The sequence below is a fragment of the Cervus elaphus genome, chromosome 30 (assembly GCF_910594005.1).
Source record: "Cervus elaphus chromosome 30, mCerEla1.1, whole genome shotgun sequence".
Lineage (NCBI taxonomy): Eukaryota > Metazoa > Chordata > Mammalia > Artiodactyla > Cervidae > Cervus > Cervus elaphus.
Window position 1 is genome coordinate 18,997,058 of NC_057844.1, and position 15,336 is coordinate 19,012,393.

The 15,336-nt window shown below is 37.7% G+C and overlaps 1 protein-coding gene across 2 annotated transcripts in view; it reads left to right on the forward strand.

The window, feature by feature from the left end:
- RB1 (RB transcriptional corepressor 1) overlaps positions 1–13,886 on the forward strand; it is a 116,449-nt gene extending 102,563 nt beyond the window's left edge. For both annotated transcript variants that reach the window (XM_043891640.1, XM_043891641.1), the window contains 8 exons: positions 1,078–1,223; positions 1,853–1,957; positions 2,427–2,540; positions 2,638–2,801; positions 4,886–4,916; positions 7,328–7,470; positions 7,987–8,036; positions 11,493–13,886. In XM_043891640.1, the coding sequence (XP_043747575.1) occupies positions 1,078–1,223; positions 1,853–1,957; positions 2,427–2,540; positions 2,638–2,801; positions 4,886–4,916; positions 7,328–7,470; positions 7,987–8,036; positions 11,493–11,566 (827 nt within the window). In that variant the 3' untranslated portion in view covers positions 11,567–13,886. The remainder of the gene's footprint in view (positions 1–1,077; positions 1,224–1,852; positions 1,958–2,426; positions 2,541–2,637; positions 2,802–4,885; positions 4,917–7,327; positions 7,471–7,986; positions 8,037–11,492) is intronic.
- The last annotated feature ends 1,450 nt before the right edge of the window (positions 13,887–15,336 follow it).

Genomic DNA, 15,336 nt, shown 5'->3' on the forward strand with positions numbered 1-15,336 from the left:
GCAGCATTTTCTGATTGTGTGTGATGGGGTGGGGAGGTCATTTGGGTGTCTGTGCATGTACATGCAGGTGCACACCCACTTGAAACTCTTTGAAGAAAGGTAGAAGGCCAGATTCCTCTGTAATAAATCTTATTTCTGACTTGAATAAAGTGAATATACTGAGCTTTATAGGCATGGTATAAGTCCTTAAATTAGAGCAGTGGTTCCAAAGTGTGGTCCCCAGCCAGCAGAATCCACCTCACTTGATAAGTTGCAGAAAGGAGAATTTTTGTTTGAGTCCCAATGCTAGAACTGTTCAATCAGAGACTCTAGTAGGATGAGGAAAAAATCCTTGTTTTATCAAGTCCTCAGTGCAAGTCTGATGTAAGCCAAAGTTGAAGACCAGTGGGATAAATTATTAACTAAAAAATTCTGATTACTTTATGCAAGTCTTTGACAGGTACATTTAAACCAAATGGAGGAAAATTCAATTTTGTGGATTACTTTTCTCCAACCCATGTTCCAGTAGTATTTTTAAATAAATTTGCTCAATATATTTAATATCACAGTCATATTACCACTTAGATAATCTACAAGTCTAGCATTTTTATAGAGAAATATATAGAGAAATATAAAAAACTATTTGTTTTTTTATTTTCAAGATTGAAAAAATTAAGGGAGTTTGGAAATTCTGTTATTTTTAAAAGTAATTACTCTCTTGAATATTGATAGAATATTCAACATCTGTGATGAGTGATTACCAACGAAACTGAAACAAACCGTATTTGGGTTGTCTAATTTCACAATATCTTAGGATCTTTCTTCCTCTAATTTTCACCTCTGCCTCAACTTTATGCTATAATAATTCAGCAAAAGAATTATTTTTGCTGAATAGTAGTTTCAGCAAAGTACTGTTTTGCCTTCTATGTATGTAGGACAGTCCTAAGACTAGAAATCATAAGGAAAATAGTGGGAGAAATGAAGTTAATGTTAAATGCTATTTAACAGCATTTCGTTATAACAGTTCAATGTTTTGAAAATATCTACTTGTGATGCAAAATTAAGAGTAAATGTGATTAATTCTCCTTATTTTTCCAGTGTATCGACTAGCATATCTTCGACTGAATACCCTGTGTGCACGCCTTCTGTCTGACCACCCAGAACTAGAGCATATCATCTGGACCCTTTTCCAGCACACACTGCAAAATGAGTATGAACTCATGAGAGACAGGCATTTGGACCAGGTAGGGAAATTACGCACTTCTCTCCTCCTGCTTACTTGTTAGCTATGTACTGATTTCTTAAGAAAAGTTTGGATTCACATGAGAAGCTACATCAATTTAGTTAACATATATTTGCTTACTGGCTACCCTTTATATTTTTGGTGTATTTTTTACAAATGAGAGCTTTAAAGTTTGAGACTATTTCAGTATTTACTTATTTAATGACATGAAAGCTCTCATTGCAGAAACCACTGAAGAAACTTTATCATAGGCGTTTTCTGTGTTGTTGTAAACTAGAATTCATTTAGTGTGGGAAAATCATGAGACATAAGAATAGTTGATCTAAAACAGTGCCACATGAGCTCAGGAGAGGAAAAGATAATTCTGTAGGAGGTTAAATTTTTTTGTTAACTAAAAGAAAGATAACAGTGCATTTTAGAGCACAGTTCAGTTCAGTTGCTCAGGTGTATCTGACTCTTTGCAACCCCATGGACTGTAGCACGCCAGGCCTCCCTATCCATCACCAACTCCCGGAGTTTACTCAGACTCATCAAATCCATTGAGTCGGTGATGCCATCCAACCATCTCATCCTCTGAGCACAACCACGTAACAAAATCCTGACTGTTTTTATATCACATTTATTTACTAGATTATGATGTGTTCCATGTATGGCATATGCAAAGTGAAGAATATAGACCTTAAATTCAAAATCATTGTCACAGCATACAAAGACCTTCCTCATGCTGTTCAGGAGGTAGGTAACTTTCCATGATAAGAGTTTTCAAAATATGTCCATGTCTGTAATACGGGTAACTTTAGTCAGTAATGGTACCATATGTTCTGACTGATTTGTGTAAATTTACATGTCCACTTGTTTTCATATTATTAATTATTTGTAAGTAAAATTAACTGGGAAGCTAACACTTTAATATTCAAATTCGTATTATAAAATAAATAGGAAACACTGTATTTTGCCAATAAGCAGAATATTTGTAATAAACTTTTAACTTTTATATATATATAAAACACATACTGTATATAACTTTTCACTTCCAGTAGAACAGCTATAATCCAAGCCTAAAATGGCTTCTTTAGATTGTTTTTTTCCTATAAAGTAATGCGTCTTTTTACTGTTAAAAAGTATCATGAACTATTAAAATAGAAACTCTAAAGAGATAAATTCCCAAATTCATTTAACAAGTATTTTTGCTCTTCTTCCTCAGACATTCAAACGTGTTTTGATCAGAGAAGAGGAGTATGATTCCATTATTGTATTTTACAATTCAGTCTTCATGCAGAGACTGAAAACAAATATTTTGCAGTACGCTTCCACCAGGGTATGTTGAAGGCATCCTTTATTTGGGCAAATCTACTTGTAAAGCAGTGGGTCTCACTCAAATGTTAAGTAATCTCCTGCTTTTGTTTTTGCTGTAGCCCCCTACCTTGTCACCGATTCCTCACATTCCTCGAAGCCCTTACAAGTTTTCTAGTTCACCTTTACGGATTCCGGGGGGGAACATCTATATATCACCCCTAAAGAATCCATATAAAATTTCAGAAGGTCTGCCTACACCAACAAAAATGACTCCAAGATCAAGGTTTGTGTTTTCTTTTTAGGAAAGTGGTAAAGAATGAGAGGGTGTTTTTTTTTTAATCCAAGCATAAAACCATTAAGCTTTCTTCATTTACTACAAGCTAGTCCCTAATTTCCTAATTTATATTAAGTGATATGATAAAAATAAAAATCGGGGGTGTTGGGGGTGAGATAATCTGTTTACTTAGATGGGTTTGCAAATTTAGTCATCAACTTTTCTGGTGTCTTGGGTCTTTTGTAAACAATCTGAGTACTAGTTTGATCCTAAGTTTCAGATCACTCTCAGTTTTTTAAGTAGCCACCCTGCTAAACAAAGTAGATTCCTTTTGTTAAGAATTTTTATTCTAGAGTTTATTGAATGTCCTGTGAAGTCTTTCTGTGGATCTGTTCATCTTGCTTATGAAAATGTAGATGACTGATTAAATGTAGATGATGGTAAATGAAGTCTTTAGAAGTCCATCCCTACTTCTGCCTGCGGCCTCTTTGTATTACCTTGGGCAGGTCTCTGCTTCAGAAGGCTGCTGTGGCTCAGGTAAATGATGAGTGTGAAGCTGTTTTAAATTCTCAGATGAAAGGCTCTGTGCACCTACAAATCATTATGTTATCTTACACATTCAACAGTGGGTGCTCTCTGGCTTTGAAGTACTTCACCTGACTTATTATATGCTATCATGGGCTATTTGAAACTGACTTTATTTGAATAGTGGAGGCAGATTAATTAGTAAAGTTAATATAGTCTCATCTCAGAAATTGTTAGCCCATATAGTTGCACTTAATGGGCAAGAAAAACAAACAGGAAGAAGGGGATATATTAATCCTATGAAAACATTAGTGTAGTGTGTTTACTTATATAAGCAATGCACACATAAAAATTTCAAACTGTACAGTAAAAGAAAAAGTAGAAAATAACTGGCAAATGATATAAATGCTCTCATGTGCCCCTGTGTTATTTTCTGTATATTTGGTGTTTTTATGGTTGAGTATCTATGTACTAATATCTACAACTTACATTCTAAGCTGCTGAGGTGCACACCATGTTTATACATTGCTACAGGAAAATGTATACTTAAGTAAATTTTTAATTATGATAATTAACCCATATTATGCTGATAATGTTAGCTACTTGCTGATCTTAGTTAATTCACTTCTGGGTTGGAGTCCTTTAGCAAAAAAGTCACATTCTGAAAATCCTGATCAGCTATTAAGAGAGCATCTTAACACTCCTTATTCACCATATTTTGATAAATCATATAGAATGATGGCTACTTATCAAAGAATTGGAGAACAATAAAATCCATATATCTATTGATTCCATGTGCATATGGTCAAATCTTTGTCATATCAGGCTAATGCTGTTCTTTAGCTTTATTATCAAGTGCATAAATTATATGATTCAAACAGGGACAAGCTAAGAGATTTATGATTCTAGGATATGTGTTAAATGTTGTTTTAGTTGCTAAGTCATTTCCGACAGTTTTGTGACGCTATGGACTGTAGCTCACCAGGCTCCTCTGTCCATGGGATTTCCCAGGCAAGTATACTATAGTGGATTGCTGTTTCCTTCTCCAGAAGATCTTCCCAACCCACAGATCGTTGCATTGGCAGATGGATTCTTTATCACTGAGACACCTGGGAAGCCCACATGTTAAATAACCTTTACCATATGTCAATACAGATCCTAATAGAATTTGGATTATCACTTATACAGTTTTACCAAATATAACTTGAATTTTTAATGAGAAAATGTGAAAAAAATTTGAATTGTTTCTTTACTCATTGATTTATGAAGAATTAAGTATGGGTAAACTTAAAATTTTCTTTTACCCTCTTTCCTTGTGAGCAATGGCAAAATATATTCTTGTAGACGTGCAGTTCTTGCTTTAAAAAATCTACGGAACCAGCTCAGTGTGTGACTAGACTAGCACTACCAAAATTAGCCTTTAATGAGTATAATTCGTCCGTGGTTTAGGGGTAGAGGAAAGCTTTGATTTGGTCTTCCTGTGAGTTCAGAATGACGTGTGTATGTTCATCTCTGCATAGTTGTGTATGATTTGCATTACTAATTTGTATTTTATATTAACTTGACAGAATTTTAGTATCAATCGGTGAATCATTTGGGGTGAGTATTTTTTCTGTGAATTCCAATAGCATGATACCATAATTATAAAAGAATTTGAAATTTTCTATAATTGAATTTATAAATGCTGCTATTCAAGTACCTCATTCAAGCATGTTGCATAAAATTTAGAAGATATATATCAGATTTATTTTCAAATCAGGTTTAATTTTAAATCATATTCATAATTGGTGTATTTCAAAACTGCTTTTTAAACACCTTTGAGATTATATGTGTGTATACATTAATGTATATACATACAAATATATATGTACATTATATAGTCTCAAAGGAATGTTTTAAAAAGTGGCTTTGAATTTCACTCATTCAGAGTATGGTTTAAAATACTCCAAAATGTGGTCACCACGTCCACTTGTCACCAGCCAGCACCTCCTGGTCCCTTCTGTATGTATACACACTTTTGCTTTTCCTTCCTCTCCAACTTCTAGGGTATTCTTCCCTGGTAAATTGATTAGGAATTGGTTACATGCCCCAGGGTAAGTGACAGACTATGTGGTGGTCTTTGTTGCAGAGGAGTCCAGGGGAAAGTTAAGCTTTGAAAGGGTTGTCCTAGTCTGGGAGCCCGCTGCTCTAACTGGCCTTTCCTTTCCGTCACTAATTCACAGTCCTGTGTTCAGTGAGCGTTACTGAATGTTTCTTCCCACCACCCCCGCCTATATTTGTTATTTATTGCTGCATAACAAACAACCCCCAGACTTAGGCATTTAAACCTTTTTTAATCTCATTCCTTGTGGGTCATTGAGCAGGCCTGGCTCAGCCGGGTCCAGGGTCTGGCTGTCCGAGGCTGCAGTCAGCATGTGAGCTGGATCTGCAGTTATCTCCAGGCTCACCTGGAGGACCACCTTTCTCACTCAGACTCACTTGTATGGCTGTTGGCTGATCCTCAATGGCTGTTGGCTCAAGCCAACATCAGTTCCTTGACACCTGGGCTTCTCCCTCGGGTGGCGGGCTACTCACGACAGAGAGGAGGGAGGGGAAGAGGGAGATAAGCAAAATTGAAGTCAGTCTTCTTGTCATATTGGAAGTGACTTGCCATCACCTTTGCTGCATTATTTTGTCAGAAGCAGGACAATACTAGGTCCAGCCCCACATTCGAGGAGACAGTGAGGCCATTCTAGCGTCTGCCTAAGCCCTGCCCCCAGTGAAATAACTAGAGATACATGTTGTGTACTGAAAGACCAAATGTTAACATGTGTGTTACAAATAGTAAATGCGATGACATTTAGCTCAACACAGGCTACAGCCGTCAGGCTTCACAAAGGTGATGTGGACCACATAAATAGGATTGGATCCAGATTAAGTATAGAGTAGTGGTCTTCAAACTGTTTTGCTTGCCATAAATTCTGAAAGAGTTGAAAGAATGTTATACATACTTCCATATTTTAAAGCTGATAACTGGAAATCCATTTAATAGGTGTACAGAATTTCATTTCTATCCTATTGTACATGGGCTCTAAATATATTTTCCATCAAAATCTGGTTTTGCATTTAATTTTTTGGAAACTTAGTTCATTTAATTTTTGGTAAATTAGCTAATGAAAATTAGTTTTGCATAATTAGCAAAGCTAATCCTCAGTGTCAAATCAGATTTAATTTCTATTGGAAAGTCTGATTTCATTCTAGAATCCAAATAAACATGTTAATACACATCACTGAGATAACCACCTCACTCTGGTTCTGAAATAGATAAGACACAGTTTTTCCATGTGTTTGTCCTTTGGATAAAATAAGGTATTGTGCCCTCTTTAGCATTTTTTACCAAAGTTTTCTTTACTGTGAAAGGATTCTTCCTCAGGAGATATGTATATCAAATTACCTCTAATAGTACTTGGAAGGACTCAAATGCTTTGAGTTTTTCAGATATTTAATATTTTATTTTAAACCTTTTAAGAGTTAGGAATATCAACAAATATTACATCAATGATGATTTCAAATTTATAAGCTGTATGACTTCTCAGCATGATATTCATAAAGTGAGTCCAAAATTCACTAGACAGCTCTTATTGAATTCTTGTTACATTTGCTCCAGTTATGCTATGCTTAAAAAAAAAAAAACAAGGTTCCAGAAAGCTCTTCCAGCTTTGCATGCTTCTGAGAAATAGCCCTGGTTTTGTGCATGAGTAAGTTCTGAAAATGAGAAACCAGGACTTCTGGAGTAGTAGTCAGAGTTGTTGGGAAGACACAGGAGGGTGTGAGAAGAGCAGGTATTTACTGGGGCAGAGTTAGGTGCAGTTAGACTGATGTTAACATTTTTCATATCTCCCGTTTGGTCCAAAAAAGTAGGAAGTTAAATGCAGATATTACCTCTGCCTGATTTTTAATCCACCTCAAACCTATAATTTGGGGTTGCTAACTACAAAATGATCTAAAATAAAGAATTCTATAATTTGTAGACTTCAGAGAAGTTCCAGAAAATAAATCAAATGGTGTGTAACAGCGACCGTGTGCTCAAAAGAAGTGCTGAAGGAAGCAACCCTCCTAAACCACTGAAAAAACTGCGCTTTGACATCGAGGGATCTGATGAAGCAGACGGAAGGTAGGGACAGTATTAGCACGTGTGTCAGGAGCTGAGCTGGTCGTCGGGAGAACCCAGAGTGGCTGCTCTGGCCCTGGCTTCTGCCAGTCTCTCTCATGCCAATTTTATCTTGGAAATTATGAGGCTTGCTCAAAATAAAAGATGTGACTGCATCCCAAAGTTAAAAAAGCACCACATAAATCTACTGAAATTCATTGAAAATATCAGATGTTTACAAATCTAATCAGGCTTTACAATGCCATGGATAGATTTTGTGAGTTTTGATTAACATTAGATTTTAAAATGCTCACTCTTGAAAAATGCTACCCTATTTTATAAGAACCACTGATAAAATATCTAGGCTCATAAATTTATGACATTTGTATTTCAGATGTTTGATTTATAATCCTTTGACAGTAAAAGCTATTTACTAAAGAAAGAGCGTAAATAGTCATTGAAAATGCCATAGTTTTTGGAAATTGAAGTTTTTCATTTATACATATACATATGAAATATTTTGAATTTTTTAATCTGCAGTAAACATCTCCCAGGGGAATCCAAATTTCAACAGAAACTGGCAGAAATGAGTAAGTACTTATTTAAGTAAGTAAGTAAATGAACAATTGTTTACATTGCAGAAAGCCTTTTCATTATAAAAGGATAAATTTATAGAATCCCTTTAATTAACAGACTTTTTTTATGCATTTAAAATATAATTCAGTCAACAATATGTTATTTACAAGTATCTGTGTATTAAATGTATGATGCAAAGTGCAGGTCATCTTCATCCATCCCAACCGACATCTACTGTGCAGCAGCAGGAAGACCAAGAAGTGAAACCACATCTTCATTATGGATGGCTGTGGCTAGAAAATATTTTAGGATAGCAGAACTGTAATGAGGAACTCTCTGAGTGCTGGCTGTATAGGGAGGATATTAGAAACTTAGCATATATAAATATCATCACCTTTACTTAAAGAATAATCTTATTCTGCTATTATCGAACTTCCCTAATTTGCAAGTTTTAGAACTAGATTTCAAACAAAAGTTTTCCATTACTAGAAATCATAATTTGGTAAAGAATACTAAATCATTTTCCAAATTAGACTGACGTAAGTTTGGAACATTAGTTCAGTTCAGTCACTCAGTCGTGTCTGACTCTGTGACCCCATGGACTGCAGCACACCAGGCTTCCCTGTCCATCACCAACTCCCGGAGCTAGCTCAAACTCATGTCCATCAAGTCAGTGATGCCATCCAACCATCTCATCATCTGTCGTCCTCTTCTCCTTCCACCTTCAATCTTTCCCAGCATCAGGGTCTTTTCCAGTGAATCAGTTCTTCACTTCAGGTGGCCAAAGTATTGCAGTTTCAGCTTCAGCATCCATCCTTCCGATGAATATTCAGGACTGATTTCCTTTAGGATGGACTGGTTGGATCTCCTTGCAGTCCAAGGGACTCTCAAGAGTCTTCTCCAACACCACAGTTCAAAAGCATCAATTCTTCAGCGCTCAGCTTTCTTTATAGTCCAACTCTCACATCCATACATGACTACTGGAAAAACCATAGCTTTGGCTAGACGGACCTTTGTTGGCAAAGTAATGTTTCTGCTTTTTAATATGCTGTCTAGGTTGGTCATAACTTTTCTTCCAAGGAGCAAGTGTCTTTTAATTTCATGGCTGCAATCACCATCTGCAGTGATTTTGGAGCCCCCCCAAAATAAAGTCTGTTACTGTTTCCATTGGAATGTTAAGGCAAATGGAATTCTCTCCTAAACTTATCTGAGACTGTGAAAGATTAACCCAAGTAGAGTTAGATGGAAAGCACATTAAGAAACAGATCAGGGGACTCCCCTGGTGGTCCCGTGATTGAGACGGCACCTTCCAGTGCAGGGGGTGTGGGAGCTAAGATCCCACATGCCTCACAGCCAAAAACCAAAACATAAAACAGAAACAATAACAAATTCAATAAAGACTTTTAAAACTGGTCCACATTAAAAAAAAAATCTTAAAAAAAAAAAAAAGGAAAAAGATCAATGTGCATAAATTGTTTGTTGTTTAGTTGCCAAGTCATGTCTGACTCTTTGAGCCTACCAGGCTCCTCTGTCCACGGAATTCTCCAGGCAGGAATACTGGAGTGGGTTGCCATTTCCTCCTCCAGGGGATCTTGCCAACCAAGGGATCGAACCTGGGTCTCCTGCATTGGCAGGTGGGTTCTTGACCGCTGAGCCACCAAGAAACCACAGACTGTTATTGGACTGTCTTAGAGAGGTAGACACGAATGTCACCAGGAAGAGGTGACATTTCCTGATAATCTGGTGCCAGATCCATTAACAGGAAACAGAGCCAGGTCTTGGAAAGAAGACAAATATTTAAGAGATAATAACAATTAAAACTGTCATCCTTAGGTAATAGGACATGTCGATAAGAACAATACCAATTAAAATGTGACTTTTTAAAAAGAAGCTTTCTTTCAGTACATCTCTATATATACTAACTTTGAGATACAAAGTTTTTAAAATTACTTTTGATTTTAAACCATTTTTCTATGTTTATTATTTGAAGATACTATTGAAACTAAATGTAACAAAAGTTTTAAGTTCTTTGCTTATAAATGAAACTCTTTTTGGATTTTACATCAACTAATATACTACTGTTTTAACTTTTTTGTAGCTTTTCCTCCCCAGTGCATGAAAATAGACATGAAGCTTATAACTAAAATCAGGCCTTAAAAACATGTGGAAGCCTTTTGGAGCCCACAAGTATGCATTTTAAAGGGAGTAGAAAGATGTAAAAATATGAGTATTTTCTTACAGAGGAGCTCAGTTGCTGTAGTCAGTCCATTTCACACTGACACAGTTAGCAATGACTGTGAATTCCCTCTGCCAGGCTGAAGTTCAGGGCCTTCGTACAGCTAGAAAATGGAGGGGAAGTGGCAGGCGTTTTAACACATAAGGGTAAGGAATTCTCCAGGTTGCTCCTCAGCTTTCTGGGAAAACAGATCATCACACAGTGCTGGATTGCTGAGTGGAAGGACCAGAAGAGGAGACTGAGAGTCACTCTTTCTGTTCTTTACCAAGTGTGAATGTTCTTTGTGCTTCTTTATAAAGAACTCTTGCCCACCTCTAAAATCAAGTTAAGAATTTTGAAATAATTTCAAGGAAGCTTTCTGTTTTTGTCTGTGTTGTAATTAATAATGTATTTTAAAATGTCCATGTCCAAATTAAATGAGCTATAAGCTGGACTTCCTTGGTGTTCTGGCTGTTGAGTTTGCCTGCCAATGCAAGGGACATAGGTGTGATCCCTGGTCTGAGAAGATCCCACATGCTGAGGAGCAAGGAAGCCCATGCCCCACAACTGCTGAGCCTGTGCTCTAGAGACTGCACCGCAACTAGCAGTCCAGGCACCTAGAGCCTGCGCTCTGCAACACGGGAGGCCACCGCAGTGAGAAGCCTGCGCGCCGCAACTGCAGAAAGCCCTTGCAGCAATAAAGACCCAGTGCAGCCAAATTAATTAATTAAGTTAAAAAAAATTATAAATGAGCTGTGAGCTGATGTGTTTGCAGTACTTGCAGTGCATCTCCAAACACAAGGGGATTCTGAACTTCATGAAGAATAACACTCACTCCAGCAGATTCTGGACCAGCCCAGGATTCTGTTTTGCTCAGATGCTGGACTTAACCACATCACCTCTAGAGCAGTGGTCTACAAAGTTGGGCACGCTTGAGTGTGTTGTAAGATCACCTTGTGGGGATACATAAGACAGTATTAGAATGCTTATTTATCTTTATCTCATTGATTTTTAATGTTTGGGGTATATGTGTTTTATAATTTATACACATATACATAAATACATACATACTTTAATGGTACATATTTTGGGAAAAAGCTGGCTGATAGGGGTATGTGACTTAAAAAATTGGAAACCACAGCTTGTGAGGTCCTGGGCTCCATCAGTTTGGTGTGAGCATAACAAATAGGGTAGCCCTTTACCAACTTAACCCCACACCATCAGTGCTGTTAACATTTCTTCATCCTTTTTTTAGCATCTACTCGAACACGAATGCAAAAGCAGAAAATGAATGAGAGCATGGATACGTCAAACAGGGAAGAAAAGTGAGGACCCCACAACCTTGGTGGGCACGCCATGCACATCCAGCTTCGTTGTCTTTGTCTCCTACAGATCTGACTGTAGGACTCTCCCAGGTTCTGTTTACAGCACAGTTAGTGAAGAAGATAACATATCTTTGTGCGGATAGCACAGCTGAGTATTTGTGCAGGGGATTCCTAAGCCACTGGCAGCATTGTAGTCACTAGAACACGCGTTGTTATTGTACAGGATTGAAAATCTTGTGTCTGTTGATCAAATCTTATGTCAATCCTGCCATTGAAAAAGCTGTACCAGATGTTTCTATTTCCAAAGTACAGTAAGGCCCCTACATACGAACCTTCAAGATGCGAACTTTCAAAGATGTGAACAGTTGAGTCCAGTGAGGAACCAGAACCTGTGCCGTCAATATCAGGCATGAAGTTGCAGCTCGCCTTGCGTCTCCTGTTGCTGATGGTCCTTCCGCTCTGCCGCCTCCCTCCGCCTGTCCCTTCTCCACCAGTAACCTTCTTGCTGTTCACCCAGTACCGCCTGTGTGCCAGGTGTCCTGTGCTACTGTAGTTTTCCAGGTACTGTACTGTGAGACCGAGATGCTTTATTTTTGTGTGTTTTTAATGCATTATTTGTGTGAAAAGTATTATAAGCCTATTATAGTACAGCACTATATAGCCAATGTGTTTGTTGGGTACTTAGGCTAACTTGGTTGGACTTAAGAACAAATCAGACTTAAGAACACACTCTTGGAATGGAACTCGTTGATACGTAGGGGTCTTACTTAATAATTGCTCTGCTTTACAAACGGTGGCAGGATCCCCCAGGAGTGAGTCTCACAACCTGTGCCTATCTGAGTACTTTTGTCTTCTCTTGTGGCATGTATGATGTTTGCTGTTATTTTTCTTAATTTATATTTATTTTTTTAATTTAACATGAATACCCTTAGAAAATGCGTCTTGTCTTCCAAATGCAATTTGGCTGACTGCCCCCATTCACCCAAATGACCCTGAACTCTTGTGCTAAGACAGATGCTAGAAACTTAGGAGAAAATGACTGATTTTTTTACACATTAGAGTTTAGTTTACTAATGGAAACTAAATGGGTGTACTGTGTGTTTGTTTTATAAATTTTAGTTTTAAAATGCAAACAGAAAGCAAAAGTATAGACCTATGAGATAGTCATACTACTGATACAGGTTTCATACCTCAGGACTTGTAAGAGTTTATTGATCCTTTTCTTTATCCAACTCATGCTTTAAAAATAAAGAGTTATTAATAGTACTCTTGGTTTTATACCATTCAGATCACTGAATTCATTAAGTACCTGTCTAGTACTTGGAAAATAAAGTGTTCAACTAGAGCTTTGCTGTCGAGGACCTGGATCCAGTACATCCCCAGGACCCTTTCTGACGTTTCTGGGTCCCAAAGAATCAAGATACAAAGTAATTTTACTCCACAGACAGACTGTTAACTATAGGAGCCTTAATTTTTTTTCTTAGAGAGTTTCCTAATTGCATCTCAGCAATGATTCTCCTCTCCTGAATTTGGGAAGAGGTTTTTTTTTTTTTTTCTCCTGGAAGGGTACATGTCTTCCATGTATCTTTTGAACTAGCAGTTGTCTTTTTTTTTTTTTTTTTAATTCAGCATGGTCTTACACTGGCACATTCAAAGCCACATTATTTCTAGTCCACAGTGCAGGTGATGAAAGGTCTTTGGGTTAGACATTAATGTTTCTCTCTCTGATTTTGTGCAGAAGCTTCAAATTAAAATAGCTATAGTAGAAAAAGAGGCGCTTTCCCCCTCCCCCTGACACCTAAAGGTGTAATTTAAACTATCTTGTGTGATTAACTTATTTAGAGATGGTATAATTTAAAATAGGTGGTATTTAAGGTAGCATCTACTAGCTTTTAGAAAATTACTTTGTTTAAACTGAGAGTTCTTTTTAAAAAGAAATCTGGTCTTATTTGTTAGAAAGCAAAATTTTATTTTGTGCTCAATTAAGTTGCAAACTTAATTTTTTGACAGTTTTCTTGGTAACACAGGCACTAAAAAGCTTTATCTCACTTCCTCATTCATTTTTGCATGAATATCATACAAATCAGTTAGCTTTTAGGTCAAGGGCTTACCACATTACTGGGTCTTTTGCTAAGTTCATGTTAGAATTAGTGTCAGAATTTAAGGAACTTCAGAGATTGTGTATTGAGATTTCTTACATAAGACTTCAGATACTGCTTTATTGCTTTTTGTATTGGTTAAAACTGTACATTTGAAATTGCTACATTACTATTTTCTACAATTAACAATAGTTTGTCTATTTTTCAATAAATTAGTTAAGAGTCTCAGTAGTCCGATGTGGTCTTTGTATTAAGCGCAGTAACAGTCTCTTCTGTATCTGAATTCTCTCCTAGTATCTCGTCCATTGTTAGCATTTAATGGGCTTTATATGCTGATGAATCCCAAATTTATTTCTCCAGCTCTGACCTCTTCATAGAAGTCAGCTCTCACAGCCAAAAGAACTTAATTCCTACCCCACCCAGCTTCTCAAAAAATATGAACCAAAATCAAACAAACAAAAACACCACCTTGTTTCTACCCTGGTCTTTCCCCATTTTACTCAACACATACTCGCTCAAGATAAAAAAACTTGTCTTCTGTTAGCTCATGTCTGGACCACTGTTAGAGACTTCTAACTGGTCTCGGCCTCCCTCCTCACCTTTCTACTCCTAGAAGAGTGAAAATGATCCTTTTAAAGTGTAAATGGCTTGGCTGCGCTCCTCTCCTAGGGGTACTCACACTGTGGATTACTGCCTCCTTCTCGTGCTCACTCTGCTTTATCCACACTGGCCTTTTTGTCTTGTGATGCCAAGCCCATCCCTGGTGTGGGCTTTTACATTTGCTGTTCCTTCTGTCTGTAAGTGATCTTGCCCCACAATTCTGTTTAGCTTGTTTCTTCTTATCTTTCAGGGCTCTCAGCTCAGAGGTCTTCCCTGACACCCAAGCTAAAAATCCTTCCTCTGTACTGTGCCGCTGTCCTTTGAAAGTGTAACAGCATCATCACCATCAGAAATGACCTTACCCAGCTTGCCTATTGCCTGTTTACCCATCCTGGGATCAACCTGACTGGTCTCACCCACTACTGTAGTTCTAGCACCCAGAAGTCCATAGGCGGGGGACGGGGGCGGGGGGGGGGGCGGCGGTGCAGAAGGTGTTTTCCAAGTATATGGAAACAAATCATATTCTCTCCCTCTCTGGAGGATATCTGGCTAGAACTCCATCCACCCCTTCTTACTAACATGTACTCTGGCAGAGTGGTGACCCACTATGGAGTCTCATGAAGGGTAATCCATTTTTCATCCCTAAATAAACTTGCCTGTTTTTCTCTCTGGGTGGTCCCATGTTTCCATGAAATGAGTTCATAAAAGAAAAAGGCACTGAGGAACTTCAGAAGACTGTCAGAAAAGGGCAAGAAAGAGGAAGAGAAGGTTCGGGAAGACACTGTAAAATATAAAGGCTTTTGGTCAGTGACAGCAGGCCTAGCAGGGTGAGGAGAAGCCGGAAGTTAATGAAGCCTGTGGACATCTGACAACTGAAGCTGTGGAACGCCTCAATGTTTCTTTGTGGAGAGAGCAATAAACCTACCAGGACATGCACACACATGGTATGAGACTGTTTTAAAATAACCCACACTGTACAGTTCCAGAAATGGGATTCTGACTTAATTAGAGACATTCGGACTCCTTGGCCTCTACCAGACCAGGTCTGCAAAAACAGATAAACAGAAAGAAACAA